At 50.5% G+C, this 25,844-nt stretch overlaps 1 protein-coding gene across 2 annotated transcripts in view; it reads right to left on the bottom strand.

Annotated features, from left to right (window-relative positions):
• Positions 1-25,844, bottom strand: part of MORC2 (MORC family CW-type zinc finger 2) — a 959,542-nt gene that overhangs the window by 570,041 nt on the left and 363,657 nt on the right. For both annotated transcript variants that reach the window (XM_069619348.1, XM_069619349.1), the window contains exons 9-10: positions 23,691-23,802; positions 23,490-23,615 (exon numbers count right to left, since the gene is read on the bottom strand). In XM_069619348.1, coding sequence (XP_069475449.1) covers positions 23,490-23,615; positions 23,691-23,802 — 238 coding nt within the window. The remainder of the gene's footprint in view (positions 1-23,489; positions 23,616-23,690; positions 23,803-25,844) is intronic.

The raw sequence follows: 25,844 nt of genomic DNA, 5'->3' as shown, positions 1-25,844 counted from the left end.
GGGCTGCATGCACTTCTGCTCTTAGTTCCCCAAGTAACTGGGCTAGCTGGTCGGTATCCGATGTTTCCATAGCGCCTGGGTGGGAGTTTGCGGTTGGCTTTGCGTTCTGTAACGCTCACCTGATTCCCGCAGAGGCGCCGGTCTTCACTGGGTGAATGCCGTATCTTCAAAGGTGATGTGTAACACACGGTTGGCTCTTTGGGCTGGACCTCTGTGCACTGTATGTCTGACTCGAAGAGTAAGATGTCTGCAGATAGAAAATATGGGATTAATGAACTGGGGTTATTGGGTGCCCCTCTCCTCTTCCCTTTCTCTTCTCCTGTAGAACCCCAAAGGTTAACGCCCTCACCTTAGGTAAGTGAACGCCGAGCTCTCCATCTGCCTCGGGGCAGGGTGCCGTAACCAGTTTCTTCACTGGATAAGGGTGCAGGCCTCTTGACCTCAGAGGACTGCTGTCCGTCGTTAACTGCACGAACGGTAAGTTCTGGGCACTTCAAATGTCTTAAAAGTCTTTTGTAATGATATCTCTTGTTTTGCAGGGTTCCGGCGATGGCAGATGGCGGGCTGATGAGAGTTGAGGATCGAACCCGCGTGAGGAATAGAAGCGCCTGGAAGCACGTAAGTAAGCGCTTGTAGCCTGCTTCACGATGCGCACTAACTGTCCCTTTTCTCGTGCAGGTACAAGTTCGGAGCTTTAGAGAAGCTGAAGGGTGCTGGAATACCCACTGGATTCGGCGTGGGAAGGAGTAATGGCACGTGAGTAATAAAGTTGCCCAATGTCTTTAAACGTACCTTCTTTTGTCTTTCAGATGCGGGCTGCAGCGCCGAAGGCTTCCGGAGCGTGCGAAGAACTGGTAAGCTTTTGTCTTTCAGATGCCGGAATGCAGTGCAAAGACCTCCGGAGCATGCGAAGAGTAGGTAAGCCTTTGTCTTTCAGATGCCGGAATGCAGCGCGAGGCGTTGGTGACAGCCGATGGACCAGGTAAGAGATGCGCTGCCACTGAAGACCGTAGTGCTAACCTGTTCTTTCTTTGTCTTTACAGGTGCTGCTGAAGACTGAATTCCAGGATGGTAAGCCTTTGTTCCCTTAGGCCCAGGATCAGAAGCAGAAGACACGATGAGCGTTCTGCTGCAGAGAATGCAGAATAACACAAAGCAAGATTCATCCATCGGGTGTGGTTTAAATAGCCTCCTGTAGTGCTTAGGTGTCTCCTTCCACAGCCACGCCTAGGTAAGAAAAGAGTTCCTGCTTTCCAGAAGAGTTCCAGTGTTCTGAACCTAGGGAGTGGCTCCTGCCCCACCCAACAGGAAAAGTAGTCCCAAACAGAAGAGGATCAGGGGTTCAACTGGCAGGTAAGTAAGCAGCATGGTCTGCTGCAGGTAAGTCCACCCAAGCATTATGAGCCCGGTGCTTCCAGCGCTGGGACTGGGCATCTTTATGAGCCTGGTGCCACTGGCGCCAGGACAGGGTCCAAAAGGTCCCAATTGGGACTGGCTGGAACTCGGAACCGGGGTTATGGGTCTGCTCCCAAGGGAGTCGGGCAAGTCCTGATCTTTTGGAAGCAGAGATCATGACAACATGGCTGTGGTGCTGCCTGTGAGGACCATCACTGTCTTTCCTTGTAGGTGTTCCTGAAAGGCTTTCAGTGCTTTGAACACCGCTAGTAGTTCCAGCAGGTTTATATGCTTGGATGCTAAGCTCGGAGTCCACGCTCCGTGAGCAGTGTGATGGGATAGGTGAGCCCCCCATTCCTGTAAGGGATGCGTCTGTGGTTAGAGTGGCTTCCACTGCGGGTGTGGCAAAAGTTTTCCCTAATAACAGGTTTTCTTTTGTCCACCACCGTAGCGAGAGAACCAAGGCCTGCGAGACCACCACTAGATCGTCCCATTGTCCGCTGGCCTGACACCACTGGCTGTTGAGCCACTCTTGCATTGGGCGCATGCGCAGGCGCACGTGAGGTTCCAAATAAATACATGACGCCATCATTCCTAGCAAGCGCCTTGCTTTGCGTACCGTCACCTCTCGACCTGCCACATAATGGGGGATCTGAAACAGCATGTTTTGGACCCTCTCGTTGGAGGGGAAGACGAGGCCGTCCTTTGTTCTAATTAGAGCCCCTAGGAATTGTTTGATTTGGCTGGGTTCTAAGCTGGACTTCTTTTCGTTGATGGAGAAGCCCAGTTGGAACAAAAGGTCTACAGTCTTTTGGGTATTGGAGAAGCATGTTTCGTAAGAATCCCCTGTTATGAGCCAGTCGTCGAGGTAAGGGTATACCGGGATGGATAACCTGCGCAGGTGGGCCGCTGCCACTGCCAGTACTTTCGTGAATACCCTTGGTGCAGATGCTATCCCGAAGGGTAGTACTCTGAACTGGTAGTGTTTGTTCTCTATCTTGAACCTGAGGTATTTTCTGTGCGCTGGCAACATTAAAATATGAAAGTATGCATCTTTCATGTCCAGTGTTGTCATGTAATCCCCCTGTGATAAGAGTGGGATTACTTCCTGCAAGGTCACCATACGAAAATTTTGGGGTTTGACAAACTTGTTCGCTGGGCGCAGATCTAATACAGGGCACATGGTTAAGTCCTTTTTGGGTACAAGGAAGTACACTGAATAAATACCTTCTGTTACCTGAGATAGGGGGACAGCCTCTATAGCTTCTTTTTTCAGTAGCTCTTGTACTTCTTGTAGAAGAATGGTGAGGTGTTCCGGTGTCATGCGTCGGTTCCGTGGGGGTCTGTACTTCGGGGAACCGTTGAATTCGATGCAGTATCCGTGGGCTATGGTGGATAATACCCAGCGGTCTGACGATATTCCCTCCCATGCTGAAAGGAACGATGTTAGCCGGCCCCCGACCGGTGATGCATGGGAGGGGACCCGAATCTTCGGGTCATTTGTTGGTATTGGGCGTGGAACCTTTGGGGCTGGAGCCGCGACCTCTTCCCCTGCCACGGCGTTGGCCTCTTTGACTGAGCTGGGTGTTGTTACCCTGGTTAGAGGGCCAGTTGGTAGCAGAGTAAAATTGCTGTTGGTTTTGCTGCTAGCGTTGGCCACGAAAGGAGCATGTATTGCCATAGCCGCGTCTGTTAGGGGGCCTAGAAATTTGGTCAAGAGTTTTGATGGTATCAAACTCTTTCTTCGCATGTTCTAGGGCCTCATCAACTGCTTTCCCAAACAGATGTGTTTCTTCTATGGGCTTATTTATCAGGGAAGCCTGGGTTTCCGGCTTAAATCCCGAATTGCGCAGCCAGACATGGCGTTTGAGAAGCGTTACCTGAACCAGGGAACGGCCAGCCGTCTCTGCGGCATCTAAGGAGTTCTTTACGATGCCCTGGTTTACAAGAGTTCCCTCTGAGATTGTAGCCAACAGGTGTGAACGCAGGGGTTCTGGTGCGTCCTCTGCTTCGCTGCGCAGCTTGCTCCACTGTGCATCTGCGTAGCTAGCTAGTAGGGAATTGTTATTTGCAATCCTAGTTGAAAAGGCGGCGGACGTCGTGATTCTCTTCCCAAGTGCGTAGAGCTTTTTGCCCTCTTTGTCAGGTGGTGCCTCACTAGTGGATAGTGGTACCCCTGCTCTTTTCCTTGTATTAGTAACTACGAGGGAGTCCGGAATAGAATGGCCTCTGATGTACAACGGGTCAGAGGGCGAAGGGCTGAAGAGCTTTTCTATCCGAGGGTTGACCACTCTGACTAAGGCAGGATTGGAAAGGGAAGGAGTTATTCTTCTCTTTATAGAAGCCAGGAGCGGAATAGACTGACTAACAGGGGCTTTTTCTTTAATAACTTTCTCTACAAAGTCTATGTTAGGAAGAGTCTCCCCTGTGTCTATTTCAAAATGCGCTGCTGCCTTGCGCAATAGTGCATTAAGTGAAGGTTGGTCATCTATGGGAGAGGTGTTTCCAATAGGTGAATCCTTGGGAGGAGAAGGGTGAAAGACATCAGGGTCTGAGTGCACTGATGGGGATTGCCAAGGCTGTGAGGTAGCTGTATCTTCTTCGAAAGCTCCTGCACTAGTGTAAGGATCTTCTTCAAACCCCTCTTCCTCATGTTCTTCCTCTCCACCCAAACACTCATCTTCCTGGAGGTATTGCTCCTCTTCCGTGAGGTCATATACGTCTGTAGAAGGGGGAAACAGCCTAGGAATTTTTACCCTAGGGTCATCCTGGGGCCATTCTCTTAGTCTTTTGGGTGTGGGTGGGTTTTGGTTTCCCAAAAACCTTTCCATTTTCTCCATACAAGAATGGAGTCTTTCAAGGGTCTCATGGGGGACCGCTGAATATTCTAGAGGGGGGAAATCAGTGTTTTCACCTTCAAAACGCTTAGAACGCTCCCACAACGTCGAAGAAAGGTTTCCGTCGCCATCTGAAAAGCCCTCCGGTAGTTCCGAAGTGCCCTTAGATGAAAGGGGCAGTTCCTGGCTACTCTTATGCTTTTTCGGCGTTTCTATAGCTTTTTGTGCGGTATTCGAAGTTTGTTTCGTCGTCCGCTTACGTGTGTCTTCGGAAACAATACTCGCCAGGCTCTCGACAACGAGTTTGTCAGTAGAGGACTCTGGTGTCGACGTTGCCTGCGTTACGCGTTGTTCCTCGACGGCCGCTCTATGGAGCGTTACGTCGGATGATTTTGGGGTAGCGCCCGTGTTTGATGAAAGCCCAATCGCTGGTCGCGACTGCGTTTGCGGGTGGGGCTTGAGACCCTTACGGTCTGAGGTAGACGCCGGAGTGCCCTGCGTCCCCTTCGGCGCTGATGGATCCTTCGTCTTCGACGAAGAAGAGCCGTGGGTTGTGTGCTTAGGCCTATGGGGTCTGTGTGCATCCCTGTCGCCGGGGTGTTCATCCCCATGAGCAGGGCGTGAGCCGAGCCCGTCGGGGCCAGGGACGGACGTCGAGGAGCTCGAGCGCTCCTTCTGGGGGTTAATGACTTCCGTAACAGACGTCGAGTTATCACCCTCCTCGTCACTTTCTGTAACAGCGGCGGCGGGTGAGGAAACTGACTTCGACATAGCGTAGTCCGCCCACCTCTTAACTTTGCGTTCTTTAAGAGTTCTTGGTTTCAAGAGCTTACAGGCCGCACAGCTGTCCTCCTTATGATCGAGGGGCAAGCAACGATTACAGAGCTTGTGTTTGTCCTTCCAAGTGTATTTGCCCCTACAGCGTGGGCAGAACTTAAAAGGTGTCCTCTCCATAGCGGAGGCAATAATAACTGTTGATAACCCCAAGGGAAAGATAGGGGAAAAAGAAAGACATTCTCAAAGCGAAGATAAAAGTTCGAACCCCCACTCTCCCTACTGTATGTTGGCCGGTGAGGCCAGGCCACGTGTTCGGCAGCGCCGAAGGATCTCCTCTGTCTCTTCCCCTCCGTCGAAAACTTGCTCGGCGGAGAAACAACTTCACAGCTAACGTCGAGGGGAGGGATCTTTAACAATATAATAAGTATAATTAAGGACCAAGGTCCGATAGTAAGTATTTGCAATGTCTCTCTAGGAGCTCCGCGTAAGGCGACCAGAAGCTGGGCGGAAAAAAACAATCTGAGGGACCTCGACGCGTGAGGGATTATGGGTACAACGCACGTCACTATAGGGATAGTGTTACAGACACGCCTTGTCGACGTCCCCTTTTCGACTACGAAAAACAAAATGCAATACTCTGCAGTGACCACTGGATGTTGGACCTATGCACAGCATGTGATTCTAAGCAGATTAACAAACATCAGAAGTTTTGTTTTGTACTGTGCAATTAGGATCAACTAAATATGCTATAACCCAAAACTCGGTATGAGTAAAGCATTTTATTGAAATTTTGAGTCACAAGTGTTTTTCGTCCATTCGGGACGCCCTGATCGACTGTATACACTTTAAACTCATCTACCTGGACAGATCAGGGAAACAATTTATAGTCTCACTATATGCGGTCACCATTTTGTTGTATATAAAATATTCTGCGACCATGCTTGTACCAATGCATGCAGAAATAAAAGATTTTGGCAAGTATTCGGTCCTGCTTCTCAACACTAATAAGTCAGAAATGGAGCCGCCATTGGACAGTATTCAGAGCACAACTGATACACTGGGTCTTAGGTAGGCTTTGAGCGATTTCCGATATTTAGGCATCAGGGTAGCTCGCTCGGCCTCCGAGACCTTCGAACCTAAATTATGGTAGTTATTTAGGGGAGCCGAGAGCTAAACTTCGCAGGTGGGGCAATATCCCAATCTCTATGGCCAGAAGACTGGCGTTAAGATGATATATGTGGCCTGGGCGTGCCTTTTTTTTCCAGAACTGGTCGGCATGTGCTCTTACTTTGTGCGGGCTGGAAGCCAGGTTAGTATGGGGTGGGAGTGCTTTGCTAGGCCCTACGAGGCGGGGTATCTGAACCAGATTTTGAACTATGCTATTTGGTTGCGCAGATGCACTATGCGGTCTTCTGGAACACGGACCTTCCTGAGATGCCACATGCATGGGCTGGAGTGTATATGGGCGGGCTCCCTGCTGCCGATTCTATTACTTGTCGGAATTCTTATTGCAGCACACATAGCTCAAACCCGATACAAGCTACACAGGACCCATGGACTAGATTGAATACGAGAGCTAAGACTCTGGTTCCCTATGTTAGGGGCATTCCCATATGGGGCATGACTAAGGGCATGACTGGACGGGCCATCTACTCATCAGGTTCAACATTACCACAATTAAGGACCACACATTTTCGATACCCCCTCCCACACCCATTCTAGCGAGAAACTCACAGAAACTCACCCCAGAAAACTTAAACCTCTTTCTGAACAAGTTACATGAACCCCAACCACCAGCTGACTCCAGTCCCGACACCATCTCACTGCACTACCATACCTGCCAGAATTCAGCCATTGAGGAAATAGCCCTGCTGAGATCCAAACTCCCCAAGCCCAAACGCAGCAGTTCATGGTTCAATGATGACCTAAATCGATCTTAGAAGGAAAAAAAAAGAGCACTAGAACACCTTACCAGAAAAAAACCTAATACCAGCGAGTCCAAAAAAGAACTTCAATTAATATCCAAAGCCTATAAACTTGAAGTATTTACACAGAAAGCAAATTCCCTCAACTTACGCATCACCAACACTACTTCAAATAGTGAGAGAGCTGTTCATCATCAGAGAGCTAAAAACACTGATCCCTCCTAGCATAGCAAAAGTGAGCAAAGGCTGGTGTACCGCCATCCAGGACGCACTAGCCGCCAAAATAATCACTCTCCAAAATAAAATAGCGATGCAAAGAAAACTCTTAGCACCCATTATGGAGACAACCCCTTTAGCACTAACAGATACAACTACAAATATACCCGAATTCCACTTTACCACAAGGACCACTGACCTAGTGCTAAAAACTATAGCATCACTCAAACCCTCGTATTGCAAAGGAGACCGCTTTCCTGCCAAACTAGTTAAGGACTGCGCCCCCATTCCACCACTCATCACCGATTTTGTCAATGCCCCTTTCAATGCCAACACCATCCCAGCTAACATCAAAGAAGCTTGGGTTACCCCCCTCCTCAAAAAACCCACCTTAGACCCCACCATCCCCACTAATTACAGACCCATCACCACAGTCCCCTTCCTCAAAATCATAGACAAAATTGCCTATACCCAAGTCCAATCCCACCTCGAAAATAATCAGCTATTAGGGGAAAGACAATCAGGCTTACGCCCCAGACACAGCACGGAGACAGCCCTACTGGATCTTAAAAACCAGATGGAAACCATCAGGGACTCAGGGAAGCTATGCATCCTGCTTCTACTTGACCCGTCTGCAGCATTTGACTTAGTAGACCACAATAAATTATGCCCAACTCTAGCAAATAACTCACTTCTCAAACGAAGTAACCGCTTGAATGAAAATCATTTCACTGCGACCCTACATCCAGCGTTGCTATAGGCGATGTAGCAGTAGATCCTATAACAGTCCCACTGGCAGCTCCACAAGGATCCTGCCTCTCCCAGACGCTCTAGAATGCCTACATAAAACTCCCTTTTGCAGCACTAGACGCAATGGGAGTAATATGCACCAACTTTGCAGATGATACACAAATACTAATCCCAATCACAGCGAATCTCGAACAAGACACCATCAGCGTTAACAAAATGTACTCTATTATCCAGAATTGGATGGCGGCCAACAGCCTCTGTCTCAACAGAGAAAAAGAGATCCTCATAGTAGGTTCTCCCGCCCGACTAAGCAAACTCCACCCGCAATATACAGCTATAGTTATAGACAGCACCCCAATTACCATCTCCAACCAAGTCAAAACCTTAGGAGTCTACCTGGACTCAAACCTTACCATGTGCAAACACATCAGTGCCCTTTCCTCATCAACAACATACACAGCCAAACTTATTGCACTGAGCAGACCGTTCCTCTCGCCGCAAAACTGTCACTCTCGCCAGAGAGAGCTCTCATTTTGGCCAAAATGGACTACTCCAATATACTCCTACTAGGAACCTAAAACAAAATATAAATAAAATGCAACTAATACAGAACAAAGCGCTGAGAGCAGCATTAGGCATACAAAAGAGACTACATTTCACAACACAGGAGAGAGGTACACTGGTTACCCATACACGCCAGAATACTTCATAAAACGCTTACCCTCACACACAAACACAACTATAGATGGGGGCATTAACTATCCCAGTTAATGCCCCATCTATCTCAGCCAGTCTTACTCGCAAAACCACAAACAGAACACTCAGATCCAATGCTGATATGCACCTACGCATCCCCCACTTCAAGACCGTAAGAACAGGTAGCTTAGGTTTTCCTGTAGCAGCCCCCAGGATCTGGAACTCTCTCCCTGCTAACATTAGCAATGAGCCATTGCATCAGAAATTCAAGAAACTCCTTAAAACATGGCTCTTTAACAAATTCTGATCCTACCACTGGCACACAGATTGACATAGGATGGCCACTGGCCCAGCCTAATCCTATGTACTATCACTCACACCTATCACACTAAGATCTAACCACTGTAGGCATGCACACATTGTTTTTTTACCTTGCAACTACTAACACTGTAAGTATGCTTGTAACTCTAAGCTGTACCATTGTTCACCCATTCCACCAAAAATATCTCTATGTAAGCTTTGAGACTGTTATGCCTATAAATGTTATATGCAACTACCAAGATGCTAAATATACTTGTAAAAATACACTGCGATACCCCAGGGTTTGGGCGTAAAACCAAATGCAATAAATAAAATAAATACAAAATAAGGTGGAGTCTGCCACAGATAAGGCACTGGAAAGGGATTGGGGAAGGACGAGTATTCAGACGCTTGGTGATTTGTATATAGATGGAGGATTTCTTAGTTGGAAGCATTAGGCCAGTTTTTCTGAAGTCCAACTAAGGGCTTAGTAAAACCATTCAACAGGAAAAGTACAAAACTCAACTTATAAGTATGTACCACCCGAGTTCAGGGTAAAGTAGCCAGCGCAGCCAGGCGTATCTTAGGAGGGAGAGAGGGCTTTGGAATCAGTGCAAAGCAATTGTAATAGAAATTGTCCAAATAAACACTGAAACACTATGTATTATACAAATTAAATGGTTTATTTAAATACAAGTAGGGCCAGATCAATCTTGGGGAAAATTAGTACCATCACATTATATTTGACTACAATCATAAAAACACAACACGATGCTTCAAAGTACACAAATCAAAGCATAGAACCTAATTTGGAACACCCAAAAGTAGTTGTAGGGAAGTCAAAACCAAGTTACTTTTAGATTACTTTCAGTAATATCAGGGTAGTAAACCCCATCAGTTGTACCGTGTCGCTCAGCAAGGAATTGCGTAGTAAACCAACTGGACAATGTACTTTTCTGAATAGTGGAACACTTATTCTAGGAAGTAACAAGTTACTTACCTGTAACTGTTCTCCAGCATGTGTCGGGCATTGATTCACATGCTCATGAATATTCCCTGTCAGGCTGGGAATCCTCAGTAAAGAAAAAATCAGTTTCAGAACTGTCTTTCTACTAATAACCAATCACTGGTCTCTGGGTCATACTGCACCCAGCCAATGACTGCCCTCTACCTAAGCCCCTCCTCTGGCAGCCATCTTCAGATTTGGTAACACGTAAAGTGGCAGTAGGTCCAAGAGAAGAGCCGCAGAGGGTTTGGAGGGAGCGTTCGCATGCGAATCCATGTCAGACCCATGCTGGATAACAACAGTTACAGGTAAGTAACTTCTTCCTTCTCCAGCATGGGGTCTGACATGGATTCACATTCTCATGAATACAAGAATACATAGCAGTACACACATGCACAACCACGGGAGGTGGCAAGGCTCAACGTTAAGCATCTCTTACCTCCTCACCAGACTCACCTTGAAGGGAACAGGTTGCCCAGCACTGCTTGGCCGACTCTGGACTCCTCCCTGGAATCCCGGTCGACGCAGTAGAATTTCGTGAAGGTGTGCATCGACCTCCACGTAGCTGCCCTGCAGATGTCCAGCAGGGGCACACCAGACAGGAACGCCGTAGTAGCAGCAATTGCTCTGGTCGAATGGGCTCTCGGACGGCCGGGCAAAGGTCAGTTCGCCAACCAGTGACAGTGCATGATGCAGCCGGAGAGCCATCTGGAAATGGAAGCCTTGGAGAGGGCCTTCCCTTGGTTCACAGGGCCAAAGTTCACCAACAGCTGTGATGTCTTCTGAAAACTCTAGCCACAGCGAGTGCAAAGTCCTCTCAGCTGGCGACAAAGGCGACGGGAAGAAAACAGGCAAAACCAAGGGCTCGTTGAGATGGAAGTCCGACGGCACCTTGGGCATGAAGGAGGGGTGCGTCCTCGACACTACCCTCGTCTGGTTGAAAGTCAGGTACTGAGGCTTACAGGAGAGGGCCTGGATCTCTCCCACTCATCGTGCGTAAGTGATGGCCACAAGAAACGCCGTCTTCCACGATAGGAATTTCAGCGGCGCCGAATGCAAAGGCTCAAACGGCGGACCCATGAGCCTGGTCAGCACCACGTTGAGCTCCCACGCCGGGGCCTTAACCGGTGGGAACGAGCGGCACAGTCCTTTCATGAACTCCTTCACCAGGCAGTGAGACCACAGCGACGACCGCCCCAGAGTTCTGGTGTAGCGGGAGATACCCACCAGGTGAATTTTGATGGAGGCATGCGCCAGCCCCGCCTTGGCCAGCGACAGCAAGTAAGGCAGCACTTGAGGGGGCGTAATCCATAGAGGGTTGATCTTCTGTGCACGGCACCAGACAGAGAACCTCTTCCATTTATGTTCATAGCACTTAAGAGTCGAGGAAGCCCTGGCCTTGGCAAGTAACTCCTTGCAGTACGCCGGGATATCGTAGCCTCCGAACTCTAGTGCTGCAGGAGCCAGACCTGCAGGTTCAGCGATCCTGGGTCGTGGTGCAGGATCGCGCCCCCTTCCCTGGTGAGAAGAGCCAGATCCGCCGGAAGGTTGACTAGAGGGGACGCTGAGATGTCCAGAAGGTCCGGGTAGCATATCTGCCTCGGCCACGCCGGTGCGCTGAGGATCATCCTGCACTGGGACCATCTGAGTTGACCGATGAGTCGCAGAAGCAACGGCGATGGTGGGAATGCATAGAGGAACATGCCGTCCCAGGGGAAGGAGAATGCATCCCCCCGGCTGGGGAAACCTGCTGGCGAACCTCTGGCACTTGGTGTTCGTCGCCGTCGCGGACAGATCGATCTGGGGATTGCCCCATCGCCAGAATAGGAGATCCACTTGATCTTGCCGAAGCTCCCATTTGTGGCAGGAGCGCAACTCCCTGCTGAGCGAGTCAGCGACAGTGTTCTTCACTCCTGCCAGGTGAAAAGGTACCAGGAACATCCCTTGGGAGATGGCCCAGTGCCACAGATCCTGCGCTTCCTTGGAGAGAGCCGGGGATCTGGTGCTCCCGGATGTAGAACATTGTGGTGGTGTTGTCAGTGAAGACCCATACCACCTTGCCCTTAAGGGATGGAAGGAAGGACCTGAGGGCCCAGAACATGGCCCGGAGCTCCAGGACGTTGATGTGTAGCAATCTCTCCTCCGGGAGCCAAAGGCCTCTTGCGTGGAGATCTCCGGTGTGCGCGCTCCATCCCTCCAGCGAGGCATCCGTCGTCACTGTCTCCCGATGCGCTGGGGTCTGGAAGTCCATGGCCGCCGCGAGACGCGCGCGGGTGCCCCACCACCGGATCGCTCGACGGAAAGTCTTGTTGAGGCCGATCTGGTCTTCGAAGCTTCCCACCACTTGTATCCAACGGGCGTCGGGAAACTCCTGTAGCGGCCGCATCCACAACCTGCACAGCCGAACGAGGTAGATGCATGGCGACATCATGCCGAGCAAGGACTCGATGGACCTCACCCTGGCAACTTCCATGGTCAACAGCCGTTGTACCTTGCCCAGAATGGCGTTTATCCTCTCAGACGGTGAAGCCAGCCGCGCCACTGTGTTGAGCCTGGCTCCCAGGAACAGAGCGTCCTGCGATGGCACCAAGCAGGACTTTGCATAGTTTATCGAGAACCCCAGTTAAGTGAGCAGGCAGACGGTCCTCGCTGTGTGATAGACGGCGAGTTCCCTTGACTTCGCTCGGATGAGCCAATCGTCCAAATAGGAGTAGACATGGATCCCCTGCAGGAGCAGCCACCGGTGCCAGGTACTTGGTGAAGACCCTTGGTGCGGACTTAAAACCGAAGGACAGTGCCTTGAACTGATAGTGCTGCCCTTGGACCATGAAGCGCAGAAACTTTCAATGTCCCTTGTGTATGGGGATGTGGAAGTATGCATCCTCTAGGTCTCCAGTGACGACGGGAAGTCCCCTTCTTTCAGCTGTCCCAGCACGTGCTGAAGCGTGACCATCCGGAATTTCTGGGATTTTATGCATTTCTTGAGGCGGCGGAGGTCTAAGATGGACTGCCAGCCGCCGGTCTTTTCGGACGAGGAAGTACCGCGAGTACACCGGAGCCCCGGAGCCTCTTCGGGACAAGCTCCATCGCGCCCTTTTCCAGCATCGCTCGTACCTCCAGAAGTAGCTGTGGAATGTGGTTTTCTTTCCTTGGGTGGAAAACGGGGAAACTTCATTTGGAACTCCAGAGTACGTCCGTGGGCCAGGGCATCCAGCACCCAATGGTCGGTGGAGATGGATTTCCACACGCCGACTAAGTTCGCCAGCCGGCCTCCCACCGGGGTGCTCAGGTGGGGGCCTGACATCACGGCCGGTTCAGTCCCACTTCGCCGAGGCCTTACCACCTTGGGCCCCTTGGCAACGACGATGATGTCCACCGGCCTTGCTGCAGCCTCTGCAGGCTTTCTGCAACAAAGAACGGGCCACCTGACGGTACGACGAAGAGCTGCCACTGAATGCTTTGGAGGCACCTTGAGACTTGCCTCCAGAGGTCCAAAAGGATGGCCGTCGCTGATGGAGCGTGCCCAAGGCACGGGCCGTCTCAGTGTCTGCCTTGATGGCCTGCAGTGACTAGTCCACTGCCTTGGCGAACAGGTTGTTCCTGTCGAAAGGCATGTCCAGTACCCTGGTCTGTACGTCCGGACGGAAGTCGGTGGCCCTGAGCCAACCACGCCGTTGAAGGCAAACGCTGTTGCCCATCTGGTGAAAGCCGGTATCGGCGATGTCCGTGGCTACCGTGATGGCATGGTCCGAAGCCACCTCGCCCTCTTGCAAGATTTCAAGGGCTTCCGCCCTCTTGCCATCTGGAAGGAAGTCCAGGAAGTGGGTGATTTTAAACCACAGCTCCCTATCGTAGCGGGCCACGATAGCAAGAGTGTTGGCCCCTCTTAATGGTCGTTGCTGCCGACGAGATAACCCGATGTCCCATGGCGTCCAGCTTCTTCCCCTCGCTGTCCAGCGGGGAAGTGAAGTCGATGCAGTCGCCCCTGCCCATTTCTTCTTGGCTGCCGCGGAGACCACGGAGTCCAGGGACGGTTGCACCCTGAGGCACATGTGTGGAGTCTGGGACCCGGTACTTCTTCTTGTACCGGTCTCTTAGCAGGGGCCGTGGACGGGTTCTTGAGAAGGGGCAATCCTTCGTCCCAGATGTCGTCCAAGGGAGGGACTGAGTACGGTCTTCCTCTTGGCCTCTCGTTGTTGATAAAGGAATCCCTCCTTTTTCTGCTCTTTGTGGCATAGCTGGAAAAGCTCTGAGGCCCTGGCGATCATGGTGTGAAACGAGCCAATTTTGTCAGGAGGGTAAGCCTGGGGAGGGGGCGACCGGAGATCTGTTCTGTCGTCGTCCGTCCCAGTCTCTGTCTCATCCCTCGGTGGAGGGGATGAGGTGAAGGATGGAAGGGTGGGGGCGGATGGACTCTCCTCTGCTTGGCTGGCGGACTCCCTGATGGTTCAGGCGCCGCTGGATCGTCCGCCGGAGGTAAAGGCAACCTTGTCCTTATCTCTGTGCACAGGTTGTACAGTGCTAGCAAGATGTCCTCCGACCTGTCCGTCGGCGGTGGCATTGGCTGCGGTTCCTCGTCAGCCTGCCGTTCTTCGTCGGCTCCACCGTCGCTCTCAAAGTCCACCTCGTCGGGATCCTTCCCATGACGAACTTCATGTCAAGGACTGGCTTGAGGACCGACAGCTTGTCCGCGCAACGGGTATTTGAGTCCACTAGGTCTATCACGCCCCCCCCCCCTCCTTCTCAGCCTGGGGCTTCACGGGGGTCTTTTCGATTGGCTGGAAAGACTATTCCCTCCGGGATGGCAAGGAAACTCTAGGCCTGGAGGTTGTCATCACTGGGGCCACCTCCGCGGGCCTCGCCAGAGACGCTGACACTACCTCAATCTAGGCCTTGGCTGGGTGAATCTGGGCCTTCATGACCTTCGGCGTGTCTGAGGCCTTCACCATGGGGGGAGGGGGGGGTCACCGCCTCGCTCCCCCTTGGCTTTCTCCATCGGGTCAACCGGGGCTTCTCACTAAGCTTACCCGGGTTTTCCGACTTCCTTTTCGTCTAGCCAGCGGACTCGCTGTTCTTTGCCTTCTGTTGAGCCCCCGTCGCCAGGGCACCCTCAAAAGTCTTAGAAGACCGCTCAGACTTCTACTTAGGCTCACCTGCCACTGGGCTCTTCGTCTCAAGCCAGTCAGCGAGCCGTTTGCGACGGTCCTTCATGGTACGATGGATATATCCTTGAAGAAAGCACAGTCCTTCTCCAAGTGCGACTTGTCGGAGTGCAGGCAGTAGAGGCACCAGGAATGCTCATCCTCCTTGAAGACATTCTGTAGTCCACATCCTGGGCAGATCCTGAACAGCTTGGATCCACCGGGCGTCGAGTATCCTTTGTGTTCGGCCATGTCCACGCGGAGTAGGCCTCAAAGATCTTCCGGAATCCTCCAAGAAGTGAAATTCGACAAAATTTCGCCCTTGAGGGGCGTAGAGATTTCCAAAACGGGTCCCCGTTAATTGGAAGATGAAATCGTTGGAGCTTGAGGCTTGATTTGACCGAAAAAATAAGAGCAAACTCTTTGAAAAAAACGCAATACACAGTAAAAGCTCGAGAGCAAAGCACAAAGACTACCAACACTTGAACGTGCGGTAAAAATCTGAAGATGGCTTCCAGAGGAGGGGCTTAGGTAGAGGGCAGTCATTGGCTGCAGGCAGTATGACCCAGAGACCAGGGATTGGTTATTACTAGAAAGACAGCTCAGAATCTAAACAAACTGATTTTTTCTTTACCGAGGATTCCCAGCCCGACGACAGGGAATATTCATGAGCATGTGAATCCATGCCAGACCCCATGCTGGAGATAGTAAAAACATAATGATTCAAGACCTTGGGGTGTAATATACAATTGCATTTACTTTTCTGCTCAGTGGAACAGAGTCTAAGATCAGTAAGAATGTATTACACTATTTTTCGATGGCTCAAGACAGATCAAAGGGGACACTTTTCAGGAATGGAACACAGCTATTCCAGGCAGGTGGAACTTAATGTTGTAATATACTATTACAGTTTACTTTTCAGATCAGTTCAACTTAGATTAAGACAAGCAATAACTCTAACCGGTTTTAGGATGGCGCACAGTTACCACACAGTTACCACAAGGCAAGTAAAACCTATACACTTTTCAAAAGGAGCCTTCAGCGACTTAGTGGTAGGTATAACCTAAGGCAGACTTATTCTGGACAGGCTAACAGCAAGTCAGGGGAAGCAAGACCCAATTGGGAACACCCATACATTTATATCTGTTAGGGAGAATTCTCATTTCTTTGCCAATTCCCTTCAATCTTAGAGACCCCTGGCTCTTTTGCTGGACTTTCAATTTTTTATCCTGGAGTGAGTGAGACCTTTTTCTCACTCCCTCATGTATTTTTGATCTGATTTGGTCTCCGTGTTTCTTTTGGTTTTGGAGTCTGACAAACTCCATTAGGCATCTACCTTTTGTATTGCTACACACAGCACCATCAGTGCAGTGTCATAGAGAAGTCCTTTTGATTTCTCACAAGGTTTAAATACCTTCTCTTGGGTAAACTATTGTTCCCAAGAGTAGTAAAGTCAAATTGACTACTTAACTGTTTTCCTGTGCAGGCCCATCACTCCCCATCGTATGTGGAGGTACTGGGGGTTACTTAGTAGCCCCTTTTCCTACTTACTCATGTAACATTTATTTATGTTACCCTCACTACATTTAATGGCTGGTGGCAGTGGTTTACTTTTCCTACCATTGTGTGTTTCTACCGCAGGCTGAATCCCCAGCTGTAGTGCACCCATGGGTGCCCATCTTGTCAAAATGGCTCCGGTCTTCTTTTTTCGCTATTTCTTGCTTGTGAGGTCTTTCTTGGATTTTACCCTGCGCGCCAAACCAGGTTTAACCCTTTTGTTCATTTTGCCTTTGGCAGGCCTCAGTGGTGAAAGCCGCCTCTGGCTCCAGTGTATCTGGCAGGACAGGAATCGAGGGTGGTACCCAAAACTCCCTACCCTTAGTCTCCTTGGTTACCCAAATACACCCAGTGCTGATTGGCTGCTGGCTGTCCTTGCCGGACAGCCACCCTGCTGTATGAATGACAGCTAGACTGAGCATGAATGGGAGAAAAATGCATAAAAAGCGAGGTCTCTTGAACAGAAGGCAGAGTCGACCACTGGATTTAATATCCGACTAAAGATACTGAAACAGAAGCTTGTTGTACGCTCCAGGACAGTTGAACTACCTGGTGAAGCCCTGCTGTAGTACTAAAGCTCCAGTATCAACTAGAGCAGCCCGGAACGGAAGTCTTCCCTTTGGTTGGTGAGACCAACTGACCCCAAGATGAACTTTGCTGCAGCCCCTCTGCTTGCTGGCTGTATTTCTTTGCTGCTGCTGGAACCGAGTGTCAGGGGTCACGAAACCCAGAATCTAATGGATCGTCTTTAAGCCGGACCCGAGCTCCAGGAATATCCTGAGGACCCTCCCAAAGCAGGACGACCCAAGTCTGAGTCACCTCCGTCACGGCCACCTGGAGCCAGCAGTCAGCCTGTCCACCTCCGTCACGGTCACAGAGACAACCGTCCCTCCCGGCAGTTGGGGTTGTTCCCCTATACCACCTCAACATCTGCGACATCGGCTCCTCACATCTCTCCGGCTGCTTATGGTCCCCGGGGCCCGGGCCCCCAGCGGAGTTTCCTGAGAACTTCCCGGGCCCTTGCCTGGTTAACTCGCTCCTGACTTGATTCCCCCGGCGTGCCTCTGTCGGAGACGCCATACCTCCTCCGCTCGGTCTCTGCTCAGTCACTGCCTGCGCGACTCTGGAGCCGACTCAGGCCACCATATCCACTCTCCTGTTTGGTCTCCGGGGCTTCATCTTATCTCCCCCTACGGCGACATGTTGACACGCACTGGCAAGAAACAATCCTCCATCAATATCTTCGCTAAAGCCTCGACGGGCCCTGGAGCGGAGACATCTACACAGGACTCTTCCCCCTCTCCAGTGCCGGAACCGTCCGATTCCCAGAAGATGGAGTTTATCCGTGAGGGCTTCACCGCGATTCATAGCAAACTGGATGACATGAACGGTACGATATCCTCCATTAAAGCGCATATGGAGAGAACTGATGGCCGTGTGACCGAGATTGAGGAGCGTGTGAGCTCCGCCGAAGACGGTCTGGGATCCCTCCGGGCGGAGGTCTCCATATTATCCACCCGTGTCACCGAGGTGGAGAAGAAGAACGAGGACCTCGAGTCTCGCTCGAGGCGCAACAACCTTCGCATCATCGGGGTGCCAGAGGACGGTATACAGGTACCTATGGAAGACTATGTGGAGGGTATGTTAATACAGCTCCTTGACTCCCCAAAACTCTCCCCGCAGTTCGCGATCGAGAGAGCCCACCGATCACTCACGACGAAACCCAAACCTGGCGCACCCCCGCGCCCAATCATAGCTAGGGTGCTGAACTTTCGGGACCGTGATGCCCTCTTTAGGGCGGCGAGGGCCAAGGGAGACCTTCTCTTGGGCGCGGCCAGGATTCACCTATATCCGGACTTCTCGGTGGCCGTTCAGCGGGAACGCAAGACTTTCCTGGCAGTGAAGAGAAGACTACGCGATCTCCAGGTGAAATATTCCATGCTATACCCCGCTAAGCTGCGCATCGAACATGCAAATCGCGTCTACTTCCTCACGCTACCCGAGGAGGCCTCCAAGTTCATAGATGAACGCTTCCCCGGCTGAAAGGCCCCTGCAGCAGGCGCTACTACTGATCCACCACAGTTTAAGACATTTGCGCTGCGGGTATCCTTATATCCCGCCTCATTACTCACTTGTTCTTCTGGTATCCCGTACTACCTAATGTGGTCCCCACGAGACCACCTGTTCGCACCTATACAAGACACTATTGCGATCTCTATTGATCTTTTTCTCATTTCTGTTATTGCTTCCTGCTCATTCTCCTAACGTTACGTAACCGGGTTAACCCCATTAAATTGCTTTGTCATTGGGTTCCTATGCCTGCCCCTCCCTCCGTGGGACCCCCATAGATGGGAACTGAGATCAGTACTGGGCATTTTGGTTATCCTAATATATTGCCACATGGTTCGGAGCATCACCGCCAGGCCACCTCACAGGCCCCCCAGGCGTTGATGCCACTGTTCTGGTTCTGGACGTTGGGTTATAGGGTTCTCATCCCTCTGTTTGGGGGAGGGATGTGGATGGGGGAGGGGGGAATGGGGTTTTATGTTGAAAAAAGATTGGTGTTCACAGAGAAGGTTGAGATCGAAGCATCACGGTCCCGGCGGCGATACAGACCCACCTGCACTGGACGCCGACCATGGGGGGCACATTTCCATCCACCTGTTTTCCTCAATGACTACCGCAGGAGGGTTGGGTGAGGAAGCTCCGACATTTATGAGCTGGAACATACGAGGGCTAGGTAACTACAAGAAAATTAGGTTATTGCAACTCCAGGCTGAACGGCATGGGACTAAAATTCTGTTCCTTCAGGAGACACATGCATGCGCAGAGTATTGTGACAAATTTGCCAAAACATGGGGCCCACAAAGGTACTTCACCTCCTATTCTACCCAGAGCCGCGGGGGTCATGACTCTTATTCATAGGAGCCTTAGATATATCCCTACTGCTACGATAATTGACCCCCTGGGCAGGTACGTGCTTCTCCATGGCACCCTACAGAATAGGGAAGTTATTCTGTTAAATATATACGGTCCTAACATCGACGACCCCGACTTTTACATACATCTCATAACTCTCCTGAATGGCTTCCCCCTGATACCGATTCTCTGGGGAGGCGACTTCAACACGATATTCGACGTGGATCTTGATAGGTCTGGCGCCAGACCCCGTCAACTTTCCAGAGCTGCATACACCACACTCTCCTCCCTTCCTCGCTTAGCCCTATTTGATGCATGGAGGTTCCTCTACCCCAATTCCCGCTCATACTCCTTTTATTCCTCTGTTCACGACTCTTTTTCCCGGATTGATAGATGGCTACTGTCTGACGAGCAGTTGAGGACCGTGTCTGGCATGGCTATCCTGCCTAGGACTCTATCGGACCACTCCCCGGTGACTGTCACCCTATGTTGGGGTCTGGACCGTGACCAGACCAGACACTGGAGAATGAAACCACTTTCCCTCCTCAACCCGGTCTTCAGCTCGGAATTGGGATCGGCAATCGAGGAATTCTTCGAGATCAATACTAACACCGTGTCTTCTCAGGCCACCCTATGGGAATCCTTTAAGGTCTACATCAGAGGCATTGCCCTTGCCAAGGAAAATGGTATCCTCAAAATGATTCGCAGGGAAATCGCTGGAAGCGAGGCCACATTATCTGGGCTTGAGGCCTAGTACGCTCTAGACCCAACCCCGGAAACACTGGCGTTAATTGGCAAGGAATTGGACACCTTTCGCTCGCTCGCCGACCGCGAGCTGAAGTTTCTCGACAACCCCAGCCGGGCGAGGAAATATGGTGAGGGCGAGCGTCCTGGCCGCCTCCTAGCCAGACTCCTCCGACGTGAGTTTGGTGCCCCATCTATTCCCGGGATTGAGAGACCTGACGGATCCCTGGCCACCCTCCCTGGGGATGTCAATGCCGAATTCCTTTCCTTCTATCGGTCCTTATATGCACACTCAGACAACGCCACTATAGCCGAAATAGATGCTTACCTTGATAAGCTCCCTCTCTCGACCCTCTCCCCCGAGACCATCAGGTCCCTCGAGAGCCCACTCACTCCTGAGGAGTTCTCGGAGGCCATCGACTCCCTATCCTCGGGCAAATCCCCGGGCTCAGACGGTTTACCAATCGAGTTTTACAAACACTTCAAGTCACTCCTACTCCCTCGCCTGACAGCACTCTGGGACGAGTCTGTGGAGGCAGGTCAGTTCCCCCCCTCACTCCGCGAGGCCACCATCACAGTCCTGCTAAAACCTAACAAACCCCCCACTCAATGTGGCTCCTACCGGCCGCTCTCATTGATCAACTGTGATGTCAAGATTTATGCTAAATCACTCGCTCTACGCCTCATCCCCTTCATGCCACATATCATTCACCCGGACCAGTCGGGATTCATCCCGAGCCGCTCTACCTCTCTAAATCGGAGACGCCTTTTCAATATAATTAGTAGAGTAAGCCCAGGTGTACACGCAGTGGCCGCGACTCTTGACATGCAGAAGGCCTTTGATTCGGTCTCATGGAGTTATCTTTGGCGGGTACTCGACAAATGCAAATTTGGTCCTACCTTCGTCTCCTGGATCAAGCTACTGTACTCCAATCCCGTGTCCAGGGTCCGTACCAAGGGCCGTTGTTCCCCCCTTTTCCGCATTGCCAAGGGCACTAGACAGGGTTGCCCCTTCTCGCCCCTAATCTTCGCGGTGGCAATGGAGCCGTTTGCCGATATGCTGCGTCAGAACCATTCCCACAGGGGATTGCGTACAGCCGGCTCGTCGGATATAGTCTCTCTATATGCCGACGATGCTCTCCTCTATATTCGCTCCCCCGAAGTTAACCTGGCCCCAATATTGGAAGATATTGCCCTATTTGGACGTATCTCCGGTCTCACGGTGAACTGCTCCAAATCAACCCTCTTCCCGCTTACTCCCAGTACACTCCCACCTCCCGATACCAAGGGATTCGCTTGGGCCCAATCTAAATTCACCTACTTAGGCGTAGTGGTTTCCAGGCACTCCGAACAGATCCTGGAGGAAAACTATCAGGCATACCTTGTTAATCTTGCAATTAAAATACAGGGTTGGAACAAACTCCCGATCTCATTGGCGGGCAGGATAGGGGTTTTGAAGATGGTGGTACTCCCCCAACTACTATATAGATTTGACAATGTTCCGCTGTGGCCGGGAACAGACTTCTTTCAGGCGCCGACACGCTCTCTAAACACCTTCCTCTGGCATTCCGGCGCAGTCCGCCTTAAACTCAAGACCCTCTCTGCCCCCATGGATGCGGGTGGCTTCGGAGCTCCGGACTTCCTTAGGTACTGGCTGGCGGCGCAGCTACAGCATACCGCACACTGGTTTAACACCCTGGACCCTCCTCCCCATGTCAGGCTGGAGAAGCTATCAGTCAGTGACCGTGACATTCGGTCCCTTGTGATCACGCCTATGCCAACAACGCTACACTCATTGGATCCAGTGGCATGCACATCCATCCATCCTGGCATTATCCAAATCCTGGCAGATACTGGGCACCACCCATCCCTTCCACGGTAACCTCCCAATTTGGAATTTCCTTCCGGAAGTCCCACGAGTTCCACCCTCTGTAGTTCGCTCTTGGGCCGATGCGGGTTATGAACTGTTGCGCGACATATTCGAGCAGGGTAATTTCATTGAGTGGCCTGACCTCCCGGCACCCCTTAGGGGGAGACCCTCTGTTTGGCTCCAATACTCGTCCCTCCGCAGAGTGCTTAAGCACAAATACACATGCTTCCCAGCTCTGCCTCCCGATGAACCTGCAATCACCGAACTTACCTCACCCACCCCCTTAAGGGGCAAAATCTCAAGAGTATACACACTGCTTCAAACCAGATCGCCCCCCTGCTTTTCGAAACTACGCTGCTCCTGGGAGTCCGATCTCGGCCTTGAGGTTACCGATGAGCGCTGGGCCCATATGTGTTCACGTACCCAGGGTGTCTCCTCCAACTCCCGATTCAAATTAATCCAATTTAAGGTGCTTCACAGGTATCACTACACCCCGACCAGGTTACACCGCATTTCGGGCGACTCTTCCCCTAAGTGCCCTCGGTGCGGTTCCGATGACGCCGACTATATCCACATGGTATGGTCGTGTCCCCAACTTGCACAATTCTGGTCCTCGGTATGCTCCACTATGTCATCTATCCTTGAATCCCCCATTCCTTTATGTCCAATGAAATGCCTGTTTCATGACTTCCCCGAGCTTCACAGAGACTCTAGGAAGCTCGCGGGCCTCTGCATGTTACTTGCTGTCCGCACAATTCTGCTCTGCTGGCTTAGGCCTACCACCCCTACCCATGCACAGTGGCTCAGGGCAGTGACGTGGGCATCCGACACAGAAGAATCCTGGGCGATACAACAGCCCGCCCACTCCAGACCTAGAGATATCTGGCTGAAGTTTCGCTCATTCATGTCTCCCACTGACTCCGACTCAGGTCCAATGTCCCCAGCCCCCTCGCCTAGCTCATCCCTCTGCGATCCCTGATCCGTTTTTCTTTCTTTTCTTGTTCCATTTGCTTATGTTCCGAATTCCCATGTGTCCCCCCATGTACATATGCTGATGCTTTTTGCTTCTCCTTTAGCTGCTCCGTTTACATGGTTTATGTGTATTGTAGCGGTTGAACTGCGTTGATTTTGTATGCTTTATTGCTGCTCACCTGTACCTGTGTTACCAAGCTGAATAAATAAAAGTTTAAAAAAAAAAAGCTGGTAATACAGAGGGTTCCATGTAGGCTTTGTGCAAGTGGTGAAGTATCCAATCCCAAAAACCTGATTCTTAAAAAAGATGCCTAGAGAGAATAAATTATACTGCTCTGGGGCGATGTAAACCTTTTTCATTATGAAGGAATGTATGAGTCTTACCTCGGCTTATAAAGGCAGCAGGAGAGACGCTTGGTTTGCACTTTGTGTCCATGAATAAAGATCCTCATTCTGGGGTCAATGTAGAGTACAGCTGCATATGCACGAAAAGACCGCCGCTCTGGTTTCCTAAAAAATAAAAAGTGTTCTAGAATATCAGCCCATCAAGCCATTCTCTTGGCCACATCTCTTTAATACACTTACGTTCCCTCTGGTGGGGTTTCTGCCATTTGAATGTCCCTGGGATCGGAGCTAAAATCCAGCTCTGGCTCCCCAGTGTCCATCAACTTCAGGTTGAAGATCACGACCAGCGTTCCTGCATTAGGAAAAAGTGGCAATTCTTAAGGTACAATAAGCGCAAGGAGTTAAAGTCCCTACACACCTTGTCTTAACCTCTAGTGCATTAAGCACTTCTTATACAGGCTTTCACATCTTTAAGCAAACTTGCTGCTTAGCCTAAATTACATTAAAACATTTTTTTTTACAAAAATCATTTTAAAAAAAGAAATCAGACTTATGTGGCCAAATCACTCATTAGCCTGATCTCAGAAATACAATTCTGTTCTTTGTATTTTAAGGCATTCCTGGTTACGTATGTGAATCCCAGTGAACTGATATCACCAGTTATCAACTGTGCGTCATATACTGGTCACTTCAGATAACTCTCGTAACACCCACTAAAGGAAAGCCTGTATTCCAGCCTTGAAAGCCTAGCCCTCCGGAGCCCCTTTTACATCCCATTGTATTATTGAGAAAGTAAATAGCTCAATCCCTCGGTGTGCACCCTGGATTATACCAGAATCAGGTCATTCACTCGATAAGTGAATATGTAAACAAAAGTCGGGCCAGACCAAATTAGGAATACTCAAAAATAATTAAACACAGGTTTCTAATGTGTTTGGCTGGTTTATTTCCTCCCTGTTTTGAGGGGATGGGAAAAAAATGGGCGTAGAGGTAGAGATAGCGAAGCAATCTAGGGCTATTCTTAGCAGAACAATGGAGTGGATAAGATACAATAAAACACATATAACATTCAAAAAGGGATTTTCCACAAAGATGTTCTAAAAAGAGCACTTGATCTTCTCTGAAGGTAAATAATGCTGTGTAGGTTACAGAAAAGTAAACTCAGTGACAGTCATTAGTGCTTTGAGCTCATACTATCTGTATTCACTCAAATGGATGTCAGTTTCTCAAAGGGAGAGATAGACTAGCTTTTAACTGGCTTAGAGTGATGTGGTTCTGATGCTACAGTACCCCCATGCCAAATACACAACTGGGTTCAACCATGTAGTTTGGTGCTCGAGACAAGTACGCTCCAGAGGTCCCAAACTTCTGGCTGCCTGAGCTTTGAAAGGTAGGAAAGTCAAAGTCTACAGGTGAAAGCGCTGGTCTCCAGCTCTTCAGTGATTGTTCTGGTGTGGAAGACAGAAGATTCACTGGAGAAAGTTCTTAACAAGAGGAAAGGCCAATTGTTAAAGCTAAAGTAAGGTGCAGAGTTGCTGTTTCGCAGCCGGTACCGTTCTGAAACCGGAACGAAGCAACAAAATGCAAAAAGGTCAGAATTCAGGTAAGAAATGGACTTTTACAGTTCTCGGTGGGTTTAGGGTTCTGAAACGAAAGGCCTTGGACTCTATCTGTAAACGTGCTTAGAGGGCCTGCTCCAACATGATAAATCCTGAAAGGGCTCCACAGCTGTCCTTCATTGAAGGACCTCTGTGTCTTTTAGCCTTGTCCTCAAAAGGAGCATCACTTGCCTTTCCTGTTGTGTTAACTTGCTGTTAACAACCATGTGGTTAGTCTTCTGTGAACCTCCTTACCTCACCTGCACAGCTGAATCCATCCTTCTGTCCCCAGGGGGTGTGTGCCTGGGGAGGATTGACATCTGGCAATCGTGTACAAGCCCTGGCTTTTTGATTTGAATAATGAAAGTATGTGGGTAAATCTATCCCAGAAAGGGTGGCTTGCGAACCAGCCCGCCTTCAACAAACTCCATGACAACAGCATACTGTGTGCCTGCGGCCTGCTGAAGCACTATCCCTTTCTGCATTGCCTGCTTTGGAGTGGCACAGAGCAGGTTCAGAAGTCACCAGTGCCCTCTGTATAGTTGCAGTGACATCCAAGTCATTTCAGCGCAAGGTCTGCATTTCATATATGCACCTCTGTTCCCAAACACCATATTAACGAGAGACTATCCAGGTGGCAGTAGCAATATTAGAAAATAAGCCATGCCAGAGTTGAAGGAATGGTGGCTAGAATCTCTCAGAATTATTAAAGCCACATCGAATTGGTATCAAATTAATGTCAGCCCTTTGAGTCCAGCCCAGCCATGAACAGGCTATGTGTATTCTGCCCAGAGTA

Source organism: Ambystoma mexicanum, chromosome 10 (genome assembly GCF_040938575.1).
Source record: "Ambystoma mexicanum isolate Mex_15411 chromosome 10, UKY_AmexF1_1, whole genome shotgun sequence".
Lineage (NCBI taxonomy): Eukaryota > Metazoa > Chordata > Amphibia > Caudata > Ambystomatidae > Ambystoma > Ambystoma mexicanum.
The sequence above is the reverse complement of the archived record's forward strand: the minus strand, read 5'-3'. Positions and strand labels throughout refer to the sequence as shown.